This window comes from Episyrphus balteatus, chromosome 2 (assembly GCF_945859705.1).
Source record: "Episyrphus balteatus chromosome 2, idEpiBalt1.1, whole genome shotgun sequence".
NCBI classification, from domain to species: Eukaryota; Metazoa; Arthropoda; class Insecta; order Diptera; family Syrphidae; genus Episyrphus; species Episyrphus balteatus.
The window spans coordinates 67,096,902-67,117,479 of record NC_079135.1 but is presented as its reverse complement, the minus strand read 5'-3'; the positions used below and the strand labels follow the sequence as shown (position 1 = coordinate 67,117,479).

General features: G+C 29.5%; 1 protein-coding gene across 1 annotated transcript in view; it reads left to right on the top strand.

Annotated features, from left to right (window-relative positions):
* LOC129911653 (voltage-dependent T-type calcium channel subunit alpha-1H) overlaps nt 1-20,578 on the top strand; it is a 228,411-nt gene that overhangs the window by 151,972 nt on the left and 55,861 nt on the right. The window contains exons 7-10 of the mRNA XM_055989517.1: nt 3,885-3,926; nt 11,450-11,476; nt 12,853-12,974; nt 13,582-13,736. Of these exons, the coding sequence (XP_055845492.1) occupies nt 3,885-3,926; nt 11,450-11,476; nt 12,853-12,974; nt 13,582-13,736 (346 nt within the window). The remainder of the gene's footprint in view (nt 1-3,884; nt 3,927-11,449; nt 11,477-12,852; nt 12,975-13,581; nt 13,737-20,578) is intronic.

Genomic DNA, 20,578 nt, shown 5'->3' with positions numbered 1-20,578 from the left:
CATACTTCGTTTGATCCATTACTTTTGGGACACCCTGTATATATATTTTTATGATGATTTTGATGATCTTTTTTTTTCAAAGGTCAGTAATTCAAAATACTTTAAAGTCTATAGAGTAAAAATTGCCGCTGTTGCCGTTTTGATTTTTTAAATTTAATTAAAGATTTTTGATAACAAAAAAATTGTTTTCAAAAATTTTGCATACATTTCATAAATTAACTGATGCCAAAAGATTGTCTAGGCAATTAAAGGAAAACAACTAAATAGGAGAGGACAATCTTAAATCGTTTAGGCGATAAATGCAATTTTCTCACAAATTGATTAAAAAAAAAATATTTGAATAACACCTACAATAGCTGTATTTTATTTTCCTCAAGATCCAGATCAGATCATTGTTTTTATTAGCCTTACAACAAAAGCAGGATTTTGTTTTGTTATTGTTTAGCAAATAAATACAATGATCTGATCTGGATCATGAGGATAATAAAACACAGCTAATATTTAAATATACACTTTTTAATAAACTAGAAGCTTATTCATATTTGTAAAATTAAAATTAAGTAAATTGAGGAAAGGGTTTTTGAAAAAATGGTAATTAAACTCAGATTTTTAAAAAAAAAATTATTGAAAAATCTTTAACATGTCCTTTTTAAAACTTTTTCGTAATATAAAATGCATTTATTTTTCAAATGTCAATATGTATTACATTTTATAAAAAAAATTAAAAAGCATTTCATTTTTGAAGAAGTTCATTTAGAAGTAAAAAAAAAAAAATTAACTTATTTTTTTTTTTTTAAAGTTCAACATTTAAATATAAAGTCATTCAAAAGTCCTTATTTGAAAGTTAAATAGCAAAAGTTAAAAATTCTTATTTGCCAAAGTCTTTGAGAAAATCAATTATTATTTCAATGCAAAAATTCAGTTTTTCTCAAAAAAAAATCCAAGGAAATTGAGGTAATTTTTAATTTAATTTTTTTTTTCAAAACTATAATACCTTTTCCTCTTCAAAATTCATCTGATAATATTTATGGCCAAACATTTTTTTTAGTAAATTCATATTTTACTACGAAAAAGTTTGAAAAAAAGTCATTAAAAATTTTTAATAACGTTTTTTATTCCAAAATTCTGAGTTTAGGACCATTCTTTCAAAAACTCTTCATTAAATTTAGTGGATTTTAATTTTACAGATAGAAATGAAATTCAGGCTTTTTAAAAACGTGTATGCAAATATTTTAGGTGTTGCCGTTGTGTACAAAATATTTGTTTTGTGTTTAAAGTCAGTTTGTGAGAAAATTGCTTTTATCGCTTAAATGATGGAAAATTGTATTTTACTCCCGTATATTTTTTTTTCCTTAAATTACCTAGAGAATCTTTTGGTATCATTTATTTTATGAAATTTAAGCAAAAACAATGGTTTTGTAGGAAAAAAAATTTAATTTTAATTTTAAAAAACAATACGGCAACATCGGCAGTTTTTAACCTATAGAGGTAAATTATTTTCATTTACCGACGTTTCAAAAAAAATCATTAAAATTAGAGCTGTTCGACTGGGCTCCTTAATAACTTGCTTTATTTACTCCATTGATATGGGAATCAAAAGAGTACACAGTGTACAGTGTACAGAGTATACAGTGTTTTTTTTTGGGTAGTAAAAGTGCAAATTTTTAGCTGAAATTTTATTCAGTTCAAAACCCTAAGTTTAAATAGCATTAACACAGCATTATTGAAAAAAAAGTTCGACTTTTCTACTTTTTTATATTTAAAGTTTAAGCTTAAATTTGGTAAGTATTGATTTCAATTTGGTTTCGAATGAAAATGAAATGTGAAAACTATCATTACCTTGGTATTATAATAGCTAAACTAATTCTTGTTAGAGCTTACCAGCTACTTCGATCGAATTGAAGTCACAGCGAAACGATATGTTTTCAGTTCAAAGAATTTTACAGTTATTTTATACACAGAATACTGTGCGTCAAATCCGGTATATCCTAAATTTTTCTCTCAATTATGTATAGAACAAACAAACAAAAATAAACATTTGTTGCCAGTATTTCCCAGATTTTGGGAGTATTTTGAAATAACGGAATATTAAAACGATATCTCTACTGTCAAAGTATACTTTAAGTCGTATAAAACTACCAAACAGTCGACTCTCAAACATGTAGCAGTAGCACAATTTCAGTATGACCTCTTCATTCCTGCTCTCTTCACTTTTAAATTTTATTTATGGTACTATTATTTAATCTTTATTCCTTTTTTGTTCAAGAATTCAAGATCTTAATTAGGTACCTATATTCACAAACTTAAATCTTAAATTTATTAAATCGGTGTTTTTAGGATGATGACTTTTTCATTTATCACCATCAGAATTACAATATGAATTCAAAAATAAAATTTTTGAATTTAAGTACATACCAACAAAAATTTTTTTTTGAAAAATCAAGTTTTTGAAAACAGTGTTTTTATTAGTAGTAGTAAATGAAAAAAGGAAAAAAAAACTTTTTTGCTATTGAAAATGCATCTGTATAGAAAAAATCCAGTGGCGTTTTAAAAGAGATTTGAACTAAACATCACCATACTTAAATTTTTCTAAATAATTCCTGAAAATCATATGTTTATTGACGCTTTCTTTGAACGGGGTTTCAATTTGTTTTAAAACTCATTTTTTATAGAAGAAATCAAATTCTGCATTTTGAAAACTTTTGTAAGACTTATTTTGAAAATTAATTTTATTATTTTATTATTCTTACATAATGAATTTCACTATCGAATATTTATTTAAGAAACTTAAATATTGTTACCAACTTAAAATACATAAACGTTATGTTTCTCATTTGGTATAAATGAAGTACTTTTAGTTTGACAAAAATTTAAACAAACAAAACAGAATAGGCTTCAGAATTCGCATACAACACAAAACATAGAAATAATAAATAAATATTTTAAGAGTATTACAACTGATGAATATAAAAATTTTATCTTAAATAAGCATATTATGTATTATTTACAAAAATCTAGTCCGTCGTTTTATAAGTTTATAAACTCATGTTTTAAAATTTACGGTTAATGAAAAGTGCATATAGGTAAAATAAGTAATAATTTTGATTATTTATACATCATTGTAACAAACTAATTTTCTTTTTCAAAACTCATTCTCATTTGGGACAAAAATATTATGTGTAAGAGGCGTGCTATGTTAACTAATGGTTTCTGTTGTTTCAACTGTTTCACCTTTTATCGCTTAACCCACTCAAAGCTTAGTTAATATACAATATATGTATGTATGTATTTATCTACATATATGTATTGTATATATGTGCGCTTCACCTTTGTATAAAGCACCACTATAAAAGAAAAACAAAAATATTCAAGACAATAGAATTAAACCCCACAATACCGCAAAATACAAGTTGTTTTTAAAGATACATAAAATACTTTTATTTTAAAGATTGCTTTCTATGAAAAAAAAATTACTATAACTTTAATTAATTAGAAATTAGAAATGCTTATACTGCTTATATTTAAAAAAAATTTCTTTAAAAACAACTTAAACAACCCTTATTTAATTTGATTTTTTGTAAATACCTATATTAAATTCAACATTTGTACCTATTATTTTTGTATCTTAGAAAATTTGTTCATAATTATTGACAAAAAACAACAACAACTTATGTATATAAACTGTATTGATTATATTTTTAACTGTGTAAATATATACATCAAACGCGTTTAAAACAATTTTTGTTTTTTTTTTTTTATTTTTATATATTTTTTTTTATTATTTGTAGTGTGAATTTTTATACAACAAACAACATTTAATGTAAAAAATTTCAAAAAAAAACATACGAAACAAATCCAAATCATTCCGGGTTTTTTGTTTACAGGGAACTACATGACGATTACAGAGTTCGAGTCCGTGTTAACTCGTAAGAATTTAAAAATATATGCCTATCACATGTACCTACCTACCTCTCCTCTATCTTTCAAGCAAACTTTTCTTTCATCTAAATAATCGTACTCGTACTACATTACAAAAAACTTAAATTAAAAAAAAAAAAAAAAAAAAACATTTCTCTAAAACTGTGCTATTGCATCACTGTCAAACAAAATACTCTGAACTTTACTTTTAATTTTAATTTTATTTATATAATGTGGTTATAGATTAGAAACACTACTTTTTTATTTTAATTTTAATTTTATTTTTCGGTGTTTGATGTTTTCAGTGTTTTTTTTTTTTTAAATGTTAAGCCAATTTATATTAGATAATGTATGTTTTGATTTCTATCACTTTTTAAAATATATTTAGTAAACACTTAATACACAATAATAATTGGAATATTATACTTAAATGTTGTAAAGTATCTACTTATTTGATTTCTTATAAAGATAAATTATATTTTTTTCAACAACATTACTGCACTATTTTCAAAATCGCACATAAACTTGTAGAGAATAAGTAGTGGATTGACTATGTTTATTAGACTGATTCAAAAAAAATTTTTTTTTCTTTTGTTCAAAGCATTGTTGAAAATATTGTTGGAAATGACGACAAAAAAATACTGTAAAAGTTTCAGCCCTTAATGTTAACATTTAGTACCGCCGCATCGCAATTTTCTATTTCCCATACGATTTGTATGGGAAAGATTGTGTATTTGTGTTTAGAATTTTGTATCTTTTTAATGGTTCATCAAAAAGGCTAGATTTAATCATTTTCTTGTATAAAATTGAACGCTCTACAGGATTGCATTTATGAAATTAAAAAAAAACGGACGCGAAAATTTAATTAAAATAATTTTTAGTTGAAAAAATGAATAATTCGAATTTATTGAAGAAATCTAATATGATAGTTTTAGGGGTTTGTGAGTTATATAAAAGGATCTGTGAAACCAAAACACAACATAGAATACAAATATTCGAAAATTTTGCCAAATTTTTTGAAAAACATAATAATTTCGTCAAAAAATCGGAAAAAAATGAGAAAAAAGTACTTTTTATATTTTAAAGTTGAATAACTTCGAAACGCGGGGGTAAATCAAAAAAATTAATAAGAGCTTTTTTGTAGAGCGGACAATTTTATAAAAGAAAATGATTTTGTCAAGCCTTTTGGATGAACCATTAAAAAGATACAAAATTCTAAACACAAATACACAATCTTTCCCATACAAATCGTATGGGAAATAGAAAATTGCGATGCGGCGGTACTAAATGTTAACATTAAGGGCTGAAACTTTTACAGTATTTTTTTTTCGTCATTTCCAACAATATTTTCAACAATGCTTTGAACAAAAAAAAAAAATTTTTTTTTGAATCAGTCTAATGTTTATACTTACTTTTATATAAAATTTTATTCCTACACTGAGGGAAAAAACAACTTAAAACCAACGAAAACCTTGTTGATTGAGCTATTTTTCGGAATATTTTGATAATTTTTTGATTACATCTTTAAATCAAAGTTGTTTCAAATTTGAAAAAAAAGCATAAATTTATTGAAAACAAAAAGAAAAAATTGGAAGCAGCTGGGGATCGAACCTACAACTCTTGGGCTCTAGGCGAATGCTTTACTAACGTGCTAACGTTGGAATATAGGGTGATAAAATGGAACAAAAGCTGAAGTCCGACAAAAATAAAAAAATTTCTTACTTTGTTGTTTCAATTTTATTTTAAAAGTGTTTCATGTTAGTTTTTTCAACATTAAATCAACGTTGAACATATTACGTTTTACGTTGCGGTTTTTCTCTCAGTGTATTACACATTATTACAGAAAAAGTCAAGGAACTTATGCATTATTAATGTTGATATTTATATAAAATCATTAAATTGCAATAAGAACCTTAGCTCACAACAGATAAAGTAGTTTTTATTAATTTGAATAAAATAAATAAGAAAAAGCAACCAAGTAAAGGATTCAAAATCTCTATCAAGAATACCGAGCTTGATAATAAAAACAAATAATAGCATTGAATAATTACAAATAGAAGTGGACACCCAGGGAAACTTCCGCTGTAAAATTGTAGTCGCTAGTATCGTGCGTTGAATTAAAAAAGCAAATCCAACAATCCAAAAGCAAAGCCAACAATCCAAAAGCAAATCCAGCAACCCAAAATCAAATCCTAAACAGCTTATACTTATAGATAAAAGTTTTCCTATTTCAAAAAGTGGAGATAGCCTAGAGGTTAAGGTGAATGTCTGTTAAGTTTACCTGCCCAGGTTCGAATCTGACGGGAAATTGAGATTGTTTTTTTTTTTACATTACTAGAATAAAAATTAATTAAATTTCTCAAAAAAAATCTCCTTAAAAAAAATTTTCAAATTTTACCGGTATTCGAACCTAGGCCAGTAGGAGTAAAAGGCATCGTCCTTGTTCTCTAGACTAATATGACTTTTCAAAATACGAAAACTTATATCAATATAAGCTCTTTGAAATGTATAATAATAATTATTAATTTTTTTATGAAGGTTTAAAAAAATTATTAGTTAAGACTCAACTCGAAAATACATGATAGTTGAGGCGCAAACCTGTAGTTCATCTATCTTCCGGTACTCTTATAGTCGCATGAGTAATCTGCGGTGTCACTTCTATTTGTAATTATTCAATGATAATAGTTATAGATGCCAAATGAATAAAACATGTTTTTGACCTCGATTCCAGGCGCGATAAAATAATAAATAATAAATTTAATAAATTTGTGACCTAGTTGTACTAAACACTCTCAACCATTCTTGTGTAATGCCTGATTCACAATATTGCGAGACGACGAGAAAAGAGCTCTGCGAGAGTAAAATTGATATATAGTTTTAGATGTTTGGCCAAATAATTTATTTCTTTTTTAAACACATTCTTCTATTTCCTGTCAAAAATAGACAATTACCAAAAAAAAATCTTAACATTACCAAATGGCTTACAATTTAAATGACCAAGAAAAAATCTCGTCTCGCTTTCGTCTCGTCGTCTCGCAATAGTGTAAATCAGGCATAAATAATTTTATAAGAATGGAAGATTGTATTTTCCTACACAATTTTGTGAAATTATAGGTTCAAACGCTTTAGGTACTACATATTTTTGTACAATACTTATAATTGTTATTCAAATATTTCCACTGACAAAAGGGACTTTCTCAAGCAAATTTTCATATTATCTTAATATTCACCAACTTTTTCTTGCACCTTTTAAGAACTACTAACTGAAGCGGCCAAACTGTGAAATTCGATTCTACGATAAAAGCGTTTTTACTTATGTCAAAATTGAAGGCAATTGTGTATCAAAACAAGTTTTTGTCGATCATTCAAACTTTTTAATTGGCCAATACTCAAGAAACTGATGAAGAAACCGATTAAACTGTCGGCCGATAGAAAGCTTGTAGCATGCGTGGTCTCTAAATCTTAGAATATCGAACACATCCGAAAGGAATTAAATAGTAGGGCTTAAGCTTCAACAAAAGCCCCCTTTTCATATAAATTGATTTCTAAAAGTTTTGTAGGTTGTTTAGTTGTGAAAGATTGAGTGAAAGATTTTTGTTTCTTTATTAAGGTAAAACTTATGTCATTTTCGATTAATCATTCTGAAATCCAATAAAACAGTCTGAATCGCTTTCACTCAATTCTGAAATTTTTTATATGTAGGTATTGTTGAATCTTCTTCTTCCTTTTTCTCGGCGCTGTTATGATCTCGATGTCGAGGGGATCATAACTATCCCACGTAACTGCTTCACACTAGTGATCCGCCTGTGGGGTTCGCCGGGTTGACCTCAGAAATCAGCGGCAAGCCTCCCGGTTTTGTATTGTTCCATTTCTAAGGCCAACTGAATGCTGGTGGTTTTGCATTTGCTTGTACCAGGAGTTTTTAGGCCTACCTTTCTTTCTATTTCGTGTTGGAACGTTGTATGATATTGCTTTTTTGACGGGGTTCTCAGGATCTCTCCTTTGAACATGGCAATACCAACTGAGTCGGTCGTGTTCAATTTTTTGGGAGATGGTGTTTTTAACATGAAGGCTTCCTCGGATCTTCGTACTTCTAATTCTATCAAGCTTTGTTACTCCTGCTGTCATACGAAGCATCTTCATCTCAGCTGCCGTTAACTTACTCTCATACTTTTTGTACATTGTCCAACATTGTGAACCGTATGTGAGTGCTGGACGCACAACTGCGGTGTAGAGTCTTCCTTTCAGCTTAGGGGGCATTTTTCGATCACAGAAGATGGCAGAATTTTCCCGCCACTTCATCCACCCTACGCTTACGCGATGATTGATATCGTCATCACAAGTACCTTCGTTATTTATCATAGACCCCAGATATTTAAACTTTTCACACTTGGGAAGCACTACACCATTCAAATAAATGTCAGGAATAGGCCTGTGTGGATCAGAAAATGGGCAGCATAGGTATTCTGTCTTTTTCGCGCTTATGCGGTACCCACTACCTTCTAGAACATCCACCCATACATCAAGTGCTCGTTGCAGGGATATCGGGTCTTCACTTATGATGGCTTTTGGGTCCGTCACTTTGCCTTCAAGCAGGTAATCAAGAACGGTAATAAAGAGCAGAGGACTCAAGACGCTTCCCTGGTGTACACCTACTGTGATTTCGAATTCTTCGGTGACTCCAGCTGCACATCTTACTTTAGTTACTGCTCCATCATATATGTCCATAATTATCCGCACATAGGTTTCCGGAACTCCTCGTTGTCTGAGGGCCACCCATATCAGATCTCGTGGTTGTCGATCGAATGTTTTTTCAAAATCAACCAATACCACATGCAAATCCTCCAAGGAATCTCGATGTTTTTCCATAATGATTCTTATACTCTGGATTGCATCTGTGGTTGATTTACCCGCAACAAACCCGCACTGGTCATCAGATAGCCTTATTATTTTTCGCAGTCGGCTACCCAAGACTCGCTCAACGGTCTTCATGGTGTGTGACATCAGCTTAATCGAACGGTAATTATCACAGTTTCGAGTATCACCCTTTCCTTTGTATATTGGAAGAAGGTGACTTTCCCTCCATTGATTAGGCATTCGATCACCTCGTATAAGCTTGGAAACAAGAACCATGAGCCATCTAGACCCGATGTCTCCCATCTTTTTCCAAAACTCTGAGGGTATTTCGTCTAGCCCAACAGCTTTTCCCTTTTTGGAGTATTTTACAGCCTCACTAACTTCTTCGACTGTGACATCGGATACTTCGCTTAAGTTAGGTGAAGCTATTGGAAAGTGTAGCCTTGGAAATTGTTCATTTAGAAGTTCGTCACAGTACTGTCGCCACCTGTGGAGGATTTCGTCGTTTTCCACAAGTAGTTGGCCTTGAGCATTGTTAATAAACTTCGGCGAACAGATCTCTTGAGCATTTCTTCTTCTTTGAGCGGCTATTTTGAAAATGGTTGCGCCCTTATTCACGTTTTGTCGTAGCTCTTGAATAGCACCAGCAGTCGGGGTAGAAATTTCATCTAGCTCCCGATATAGGTCTTCCGTATTCTTGGCTTGAATTTGGGCACATATCTTCTTCGCTTCTTTCTTGCAGTTTCTGTATTCCACTTCGAGGCGTGACTTTTGCTCTGTATTATTAGAGGGGCACTTCGACCAAGCTTTGAAAGCCATTTTCTTTTTACTTACAACTGCTTTAGCTTCATCATTCCACCACCATGTTTCTTTGCCTTGTAGGTATTGTTGAATAATCAAATAAATTTTATTTGGCTTTTCTACTAGGAAATTTGGTTTGACGTTTAATTATTTAAATATTAGTCACTTTGAGTGAATTCTGTTTTGAAATCAAGAAGAGAATTTGAAATTTTGAAAATTTATGTTGACGCCACTTGGTCATATGACACATTACTTCAAAGTGCTTTGGATGCTGAATTCAATCAAAGCGAACATATAAATCTCCATGTTTCCATAAAAAGAAGAGTAGTTTTTTAATACAAGAAAATAAAAGCAAAAACTGTTAAAAATAAATGGTACTCAAATGAAATTTGACCATATGGTTTCATTGGTCAATATCAAATAAATAAATAAAGTTTTGTTTTTAATTTTTTTCTTATGGAATTGTATTTTTTGAGGGAAAAAAAGGATTTTAACCTAGTACCGAAGCACTCTGAGGAAAAACAGCCCGTTTTGTGTTTTTTTTTTTATAGGTAAATTGAAAGTCAGAATTTATAACGAACAGTTTAATGGATATGGCAATATATTTCCATTCATTTTTATCAAAAAACAATACCGACTTCTATAGATCAAAACTGGGTTTTATGGCTTTTCTAATAGTTCCTATAGTTAAAAATGAACGAAATTTTCACTTTAATGCGCCATTTAACTTGTCATCAGTCCCTCCATTCACTGCGTCGGTCGGCCCAAATCCTCCATCAGTTGCCAAGCAGTTTAAACTATCGATTTCTGTTGCACGAGTTTAAATTAGTTTGCATGTGTTTCCAAAATGTTGAAGCCATTTTTCTCAAAACTATACAATTTTGCAGATTCGTGGTTTTGGCTTTGCACCCACGATATCGCCAGATTACATGAAGATAAACTTTCCGGCTTAGAATTGTCAAAGAGATATCAAAATACATGAACTATAGCATAATTGGGTCACTGTGGTGTATGCGTAACATTTGTTTCTTATTTAAAATTTTAAGAGCCAATTTTTCTGAGTAAATTTTCTGACCTTTCAAATATTTTATAAAATATTTCATTTTGTGAATCGAGAATTTTATGATCCTAAGAATTCGTTTTAAGCTAAGACACAATCCAGAGACACAAATACAATAAATCATTGTAATAATTAAATTTGTGGAATATTCTTTTATCTTGATTTGAATGTAGATCATAATCTAGATCATAATTCTAAAATGCTATTTCAATTTTTCTTTCAGGCAGGTGAATAAAAATTTTTTCTGAAAAAAAAAATAAGTGATAAGATTAATGAAGAAATTAGAAATTCATTATTTGGTATTTTTTTTAAACTTTCACCTTCACTCTACATATTCATATAAAAATTTAACTATCATGAAATGAAACTATAAAATATTATTTTGTATTTTCACATAAACACTTATACACCAAATATAACTACTTGTTATTTATCAATGAATATGAAAAAGGGCCTTTGCACTTGTAATAACCCTAGTGTGAACGATTTTTGTCAAAGTGGTCTTGTGCTGTATATACACATATATCTATAATAACAACTTTTAAAGCACATTTTTCTTCGTGTATATAATAATCATTATCACTCATAAAAGTTTAATTTTTTTATTTTTTTTTTTTTAATATCCATATTATGTAGCTACACGTTTGTGTATTTGAAAGGTTTCTCTAAAATATCTCGTGTGTATGCTTTAAAAACTTATTTCTTTCCATAATTTTTTATTATTTTCTTATTTAATTTATATTTTCTTTTAACAGAAATTAAAAAAAAAAAAGAAAAAACACAAACAAATTCAAAAAATTATATTTTTTGCAGGTTTAACACTTACAGACTCGCAGAAAGGTATTCATAATGTTTAAATGAAATTTATTGCAATAAATGTTTTTCTATACACAATTCAGCCAACACATACAATAAAAAACACTTTAGTATTTATTGACATAATCTACCTATACCTTCGTTGACCATATCCAAACAAATTACAATAAATGTATAACAAAATAATACCAACTAATTACACTTCTTAATTAACAAAAATAAATCTTTTCTCCCATCATAATATTTTAAAAGTTCCTTAAATAAAAAAAAATAACATTTAAACAAAAACATTAAACTTACAAATTGCTTAGATGTTTGCTTACAGTAAAATGTAAATATCTGTAAAACAGAGTTTTTAAGTATTTTTTTTTTTAAGACACAAAAGAAGAAAAACTTGCACATAATTTTCGAATTAAATATTTTAGAATCTAGGTATTGCCTAAAAGAAAACAAAATTTTGTTTAAGATGAAATATTAACTTGACTTTATTTAGACATGTATTTGTATAGTAGCCCTTGTACCAGTTTTTGAAGTTCCTAAAATGGGGTTTCAATTAAGTTTAAATAACATAAGACGGGTGATAGTACCTGTTTAAAAATAATTTTCTAGAAAATACTTAAAACTTTTTTTTTTATTTTTTGAAAGTTTTAACAAAAAAAATTATCAGTCAAGAGTACACTACAATTACACTGGTCAACAAAATCTCCAATTTCAATGTCTCAAAAGTTTTCATTTTTTTTCCCAAAATGTCACAAAAACTTTTCGAATGTGAAAGACTTTTAAGATATTTTGTTATTCTAAAAAAAGTTATGATTTAAGCAATGACACTTAAGAGTTAACCTAGCTCTCTTAGAATATTATTATTTTCATCGACCAGACTATATAGAAAGCAAATACTTTTTTCACTTTAACTGACGATAAATTCTTTTTATAAACATTTTTGAATTTTTTCCATAAAGGTGTATTTTTTGCAAGAAAAAAAAAATTAAAACAATATCAAGCAGGAAGAAAAATCTACTTTACTTATTTAGGTTTTTTTTTGAAAATGGCTTTTGAAATATAGTTCTTAAGTTAAAAAGTCTTTTTTAATACAAAAAAAATATAACTAACGCAAGACAATATTCAGAATTACCATAAATGATAAATTCTGTATAATTTAAAATTTACAGATTTAGAAATTAAGATAATTTTTTTTTTAAACTAATAAGTGTATAATCGAATGTATGTGCATTTTTGCAAGCCAATATATTTAGAAAATTATTTTATAAGAACTATAAATATGGCTTTAATTTTTGCATTTTTGCTTAGACGCTATATAAGGTTATAAGACTAAATTGAATTTTCAAAAAAATAGTTTATATCTGATTTTGGTTTTGTTTTATTTAATTGTGTTCTTTCAGTATTTCATTTTATTATGAATTCTCCAAAGAACAAGATTACATTTGTTCGATACCAGAAGACTCTGGAATGCATCTTTGCAAAGACTTTCCACCATATCGTATTGGAGCGCTTGTATGTAATGGTAAGTATTTTTTGTTTGTATGTATTTATGTTATGTATTCATACAAAAGGGATCTTTTCTATCTTGTTGAAAATTTAAAAATATAGGCAATAGGAAACCTATATGTTTTTAATACAAATCATAAGTCTGGTAATGGATACAAAATATGTCTATCTTTCTTTGAAATAAGTTCCTTTTTTCAGTAATTTTCTTTTTAAATGACAAAAAAAAAGTTTGTGTATTTGTGGAAACAAATATTAGTTATGAAACAAATACCTATGAAAAGTTAGATGTTTTAGGCCATCGTGTTCATATTTTCAGACTTTAGACCTTTTTTAAACAATCTAGATAGATTTGTTTAACTTCAATTAATTTGGGATCGAGATTCAATAACTAACCTTCCCGACTCTTCATGGGATAGGTACAAACAGTAAATCGATCAAAATTTTTTTCAAAACTCTTTTTAAACAAATTTTATAAAAACTTCAGAAACATCTTAATTTGAGGAGTTGTTTTCTAAGAAAATTTTCAATTTTCTTCCTTAATATTCCTTCTTTACAACAATTTTATTCAAATTACGAACATTCAAAATAACAATTTAACTAACCAATTTATTTTCTTGTTTTAGCATCTGCACTTCCATTATCCTTCAATCATCCAACAAACGTATCATGTGTGAATTGGAACCAGTACTACACTAATTGCTCAGCTGTGGGTCCAAATCCATTTCAGGGAACGATATCATTTGATAACATTGGAATGGCTTGGGTTGCAATATTTCTGGTAAATACAATTTCAAGAAACATATCTGTTTTACTATTATGAATATATCAAGACTAGTTTTAAAGGTTGCCACATTGGTTATTTAAGTATTATCTATTAATTAATTCGAACAAAATTTCTTCGATATAATATTGACATAATGGCCCGTATGCATAAAAAGTAGTAAATACTGGCAATATAAAATTAATATGTATAAACTAGGTTTGATATGCACAAAATGTGGATAAAAAAGTTCAAGTAAAAGCAATCACAACAAAAACATTACTGTTAAAAAAAGAGCCAAGTTCTCCTATGTTGAAATTATGCTGGCACAAAAAGTATTGAGATGTAAAAGTGTACCAAGTTCTAAAGTTTGGGTTCAAATTCGTATCAATAAAATTTTGATTGTTCTCTTGACAATTTTTCTTAACCATCGATTTTTAAAGTTATTTCAAAAATTGCCAAGTAAACAATCAAAATTTTATTGATACGAATTTGAACCCAAACTTTAGATCTTGGTACACTTTTACATCTCAATACTTTTTGTGCCAGCATAATTTCAACATAGGAGAACTTGGCTCTTTTTTTAACAGTAATGTTTTTGTTGTGATTTCACTACTTTTTGCAAGGTATGGCTGTAGAATTGAAAATCTCTATATTTGATGAAAATTCAGTGAAAATGGGCGGTTGCCACGCCCCCTGGCTGAAATTCTCAAATTTTAAATTTTTTCCTTTGTAAAAACTACCAGCTCTACCATTCCACTAAATTTCAAGATTCTACGATAATCAGAAGTGCTCCATAATATTTGATGAAAATTCAGTGGAAATGGGCGGATGCCACGCCCCCTAAATTGAAAATCTCAAATTTTCGATTTTTCCCTTATATACACCACGAGTCCTATCACCGTGTAAAATTTCAAGTTTCTACGATATCGGGAAGTTCTCCATAATTTTGATGATCTGTCAGTGAGTGAGTGAGTGAGTCAGTCAGTCAGTTACGGTTTTTGCGATTTTTGAAGCCCTATATCTCAGAAACTACTCATCGTAGGAGGCTGAAATTTTGTGATGTGTTTGTTTTTGACTAGCTCAACAAATGTAGCGAGTTTGAAATTTCTAGCATCTTTGGTGTGGAAGTTAGAGGGGGGTCGAAAATGGCCTGAGTTGTTTCCTGTAAATAAGGGTGTAGTGCCAAAGTTGCTAGAGAACTTGGCTGGGCACTACCGTGCCCCTTGATTACTATTTGTTATGCATATGACCCAAGGTGGTCATTCAATAATTAAAAAAAAACAGTGGAGGCTAAGACTATAGACACACGGTTATCAGTGGGCTATTTCTCCATATTACAATTACAATAACAATTTGTAAACCATTTCTTATTTCAAAATTAACAAACAAAAGAGAACAAAATGTGACCAATTGCTGAACCAGGGATCAGGCTCAATGAAATGATTTTTTCAAACTCATTTGAAAACGTGGTATGTTTTGTTTTACTATCTCCTTTCCCTTAACATATTTAAAGCTTTTCGTTGAAATTGTAAGAATTTGAAACGTGTTAGTTTATACGATATTCATTTTCACTTGAATCACTCTTGAGAAAGGAATTCCAACTAAAAAACTACAAATTGTAAATAAATCTAGATACGGTCTTTAAAAAGTTTTCAACAAGAAGATTTCAATAGTAGTTTGAAAGCAGAGAATAGTCCTAACCCTTATTAAATGTAATCTAATTACAAAATTCCATTAGAAAGTTGACCAGTTTTCCTATTAATTAGGTTTAAAAAATAGGAAAATTTAGTATTTATCAACTATGGATTGATAGTTGTAAATCACAATATGGGTGAGAGAAAACCTTAAAAAATTGATATCAGAATTGAATGATTTATACTACAACTGGAGTAGAAACCAGAAATATAAAGTAAATAAATATTTAAAAAAAAATTTAAGGGGTAATTTTCAACCGAAATATAAAATTAAATCCCAGAGTCAAATCTCATTGCTGCTAAAAACGGTATGGAGTGTTGTCAATCCGCATTTTACTTTCACACTAAACTACGCTGGTAAACGCTTGGGGGTTTTACAAAATTGCAAGAGATTCCCAAGAAGTTTTTGTTAAAATTTAGTGAAATGTTTGTTTTTCAAACATTAAAATATCGGTGGAGACTCAAAATTGAACCTTCAAATTTGGATCATTAGCTACACTTCAGAAAATGTTTCTTTTGTGAGCCTCTCTTTTTTCCCAAACAAATTGGCCAGCAATGAAGTTTTTGGCTGTGACGATTTTTAAAATTATTTTTTAAAAAATTGATTTGTTAAACAAGAAATTTGTTCGAAGGTCAAAACATTACCATTTCTTCGTTCTTGTAACTTTATTATTTTTCATTTTATTATTGAATTTGTTATAAAATTATATTTGAAATATTGTTTAGTAAATGTTTAAGAAGCTTAAATATTCTAAGCAACTTCTACCATAAGAATAAGTACATGCGACCCAGTTTTGCATATTATTTTGCATCCTACCGGTATTCGAACTCGAGTTTCTTCGCTTGCAGGTCAAATGCCATAATATCTTAGTTAACATAATTAATTTCACAGGTATTTTAAGGATTTAGCATAAAGATCATTAACTAACAATTTTTTGCCTGTCTGATAACTCTATTAGATTTTTAAATTGGATTTCTGCAATTACTAACACTCTTCAAAGATAAAATCGGAGAAGTAGAAGCTGGATTTGAACTTAAAACTACTCGCGTTTAAGCCCATCGCACTAACAACAAGGTCACGTTCTACAAAAGGAAGAATGAATAATACATTTTCACGAAGTAGTAAAGAAGTACCTAATTAAGAAATTAAAAAAAAACACTGATTTTTTTTTTTAATCCGAATATCTTCTTCTATCCAATATAATTATAAGTGAAGTTAAGATCTTGAAAATAATGCTTAGTAGGTACCCTACCTACCTACCAAAACCAATTTAAAATCGATAAAAATGTATGAATTTGGTGCTACTTGTGAAACACTGAGTGCACGATTATTATTTATAAAAAATCATTCTACATATTATATCTTAATTTCATAAACCACCTGTCTTGTTCTTTTAAATAATAAATATTGTGAATCAAAAAAATAAACTCCAAATAACCAAGTTCAATGATTTATTGTTTACATTGGCAACAGTTTTCGCTAAACAAACAGAAACTTCCATTTCCTATGCATAGATTATATGTTTATACTTCAACAATGTTGTTCACTTGAACTCAATATAAAGCCCACATTCAAAACGTTTAAGATACGTCCGCTGCCTCCGCCCTCAAGCAAATTACGCACATCCACTATAGGCCAAATAATGTACTATGGTTGGTAGTAACCAGACCATTTCTTTACGGACATGCAATTTACTGTTTGTCCTTCTATTATAGAACTAGAATGGCTAATTTAGTGGCCCAGCTTTAGTACGAAATATATAGAAGGACTTTTATGGCCACGTATCGTATGGACTTCTGTTCCAGTGTCCATGTGGAACAAATTAAATGTTAATTTTGTAAAATGATCCTCTTTGCTTGGTTCGCAAATAATCCTTACTACTATGCCAGCAGACATCACATCAAATAATGAAGTCGAGTCGAGAGTCCAGCCGTTTGTGTTTCCCTATTGCCTGCCGTTTGTTGGTTACTTGGTTGTTGGTTGGTTGTGTCCTTGTCCTGATGGTAGTGCGAGGACGCTGATGGTGATAATGATGATGGTACCTTCACAAAAGCCGGTCATGCGTTCGGGTCGAGTTCAAGCACCTGTTTTCGATTGAACTCCATGCTCTGGCTTGTGTATCCAGTATGGTTGTGCGATGAGCACAATTTAGTTTAATGGCCAATTTGGCTATTTTTTTTTTTGTCGTTTTTTTTTTGGTATCAAGTTTTGATAGTTAAATATAGAGGGTCGTTGCTATCACTACATTTAATCAGGGAAATTGCTAGAGCCAGTGCCCCCTCGAGTTGGGCATGAGGGTGTTTGTAAAACGTTTCAAAAATATGTTTGCTTTAGATGACGGGACTGTGGCTTTTAATTTTGTATATTCGTGTTGATGGTAATTATTGCTTTGGGGGGGGGGGGGGGGGGGGGGAGGATTTATGAATTAAAGTGGTATGAGGAATTGGTGGTTTTTTGTTGTAGGTGGATGGGTGGGTGGTGGCACTTACGGTATCTGTGTGTATTGTATTCACATACGTGTGTACATTTATTTCTACAGTTTTATTATATTGCTCGGTTTTGTGTTTCATTAGCGATGGCGCTATAACATACTTTATGATAATGCATTAATGAGTTGCGGGCGTAAATTGTGGTTGCACGAAATGATATAATACCTCGAGAAGGCAGTGTTTGATTTCGTGTAATTTAATTTTAATAGTAGTATAATTTGCAACATTTGCTTTTTTGCTATTTAACAGTATTGGTTTGTGTGCGAAAATGAAAAAGTATAGGTAACACACAGGAAGGACTTAAATTTTTATTTTGAATTTTCAAGTACCTCAAAGGACCATTTTTTTGAAGAACACATCATTCAGTTTACTTGATTTTAATTTTACAGATAGGAAAAAATGTTTGGCTTTATAAAAATGTATATATTAATAATGCAAGTGTTGCCGTTGTGTTGTAATACATTTTTTTACATTTGAAGTCAATTCTTCTACCGCCTAAACGTTTTAGTCTTGTCCTTCACTCCTATATAATTTTTTTCTGTAAATAATCTAAATAGCTAAGATTTTGACATCATTTAATTTATGAAATTAAAAAAAAAATTTTAAGTTTTTTTTTTACAAAAAACGGCAACACCGGCAATTGTGAACTCATAGACGTTAAAGTATTTTTCATTTCCGACGTTTAAGAGCAGAAATTATAAAAATTAGATCCGTAATTTACTTTAGTTACTCCACTAAAACATAATAAAACGATAACGATGCAAAAAGATCCAAATTTCTTGAATTAAAAAAAAAATAAATAAATAAATAGCAATATAAACAAGAAAAATGACTGGGCAAAATGCTTAAGATAATTGAAAAAAAACTTCCGAAAAAAAATTTTGTTCAAAGTCGCACCCATTAATCGAACTAATACCAGAAAAAAAAATTCCTGAAAATTTGGGCCCTTTAAATTAAGATTCAGGACTCGCTATTAGCGCTTGAAGATTTTCCATACAAAATACACATAAGTTTGAAAGAATTAATTAAAAAAGTATTAATTAAAAAAAATTCTATCAAACTTCCATGTATTTTGTATGAAAAATCTTCAAGCGCGGATGGCGAGTGCTAAATCTTAATTTTAAGGGCCCAAATATTTAGGGATTTTTTGTGTTGGGTATTTCCAAAAAAATTTTGAAATGGAAGTGACAAATAATATCGATGGTCGCTATTAAAAAAAAGCACCCTAATGGGTACTTACATTGAGGTTCTTTTGAGAACAATTTTGTCTCTGACTGCTTTGATATTTACGCTAATCTCTCTTGTTTTGTAGAAAAGGGAGTAGAATTTTTCAAAACTCTTAAATGCTTTTCCCTGCTTATATTTCATTTTCCTTGAAACCTTTCTTAACACCACAAGTTTAAATAAAGAAATTTTCTAACAAAAACTTCCTAGTTTTCGAGAAAAACGTCATGATGACGTTAATGGAAAAAAAAATCCAGGTCTTTAAAAGGTCTAGTTCTCCAAGAACTTCAACTTCTTTTTTCCAGATTTTTCCTTGAAAACTGGATATTCATATTGGAAAACCTGACTCGATACAAAACTCAACGTCCTGTTTTTTCGAATTCAAATTGAATTACATTCAATCTTGGAATTGGAACTGCTAGTGCTAATTTATTTGTAGAGAAATGCGGTATGATTTTAACCAATGTTTAAGTCAAAGATAAAAACACAACAAAAAAAAACCAAAATAAGTTTGAAGCTGGGGAAGAAAAATTCTTGTTCAATGCAGGGTTTTTCAAATTTCACAAGCACAGCTGACGAAATTAACACCATTTATTATGAAATAAAAACGACAGCTCATCGTCGTGTCTAAAACTGAACTCTTTATTGATAGGAAATCTTAAACTACATTACAGCTATGTCTTATATCTAAATTACTTCTACAGATAAAACTATTTACATGTATACAAAGGATCTATGCCATAAACCGTCGCCATCCACTTTGATCCTTAATATGGATATTACTATATTCCTAAGCATAAGTGAAGCTACCTGCGCGTATTTATAATAGTCTGCAATAGGTAATTCAACAGCAGCATTTAATCGAAAACCGTAAGAATTCGGGAAGAACAAGCTACAAAATTGTGAGGGCCTTTACCAATACTTTTAGGGAACACTATTCTATAATGTATCAAATTATGCATTAGTAAAAGTTTGAGATAACATTATAACAATCAAACATGACACATGTTGATCAAACTGTTTTTTGTTTAATTGTTGACCAGCATGCAGCACTGCAAAAATGTGCCCAGTTTTTCTTTATAGTTGTTAATTATTGTTAAAATGTGGTCATAAATAAGAAAGCTTGAGAGCATTTTTTTCTTGTAAATTATTGTCAGTTTGACTTTGATTTTGTCATTTTGAAAAGAGCTAGACTCTAGACAAGAAACAGAAATGCCCACCAATATCTTTATTTAAATAAAAAATTAGTTACTTAGCATTTAAATTTAAAAAAAAAAGAAATGAATCACTTTTAAAGTCCAACATAAATCCTACCTTGTAAATTTATTCTTTTGTTTCTAACTTACAAAGAAAAACAAAACAAAAAAAAAGAAAATTAACGCGTATCCCTTTCGTAAATTGTTTTTGTTTTTATTCCAATGCCATGAACTGTTTGGTTGCTAAATTAAA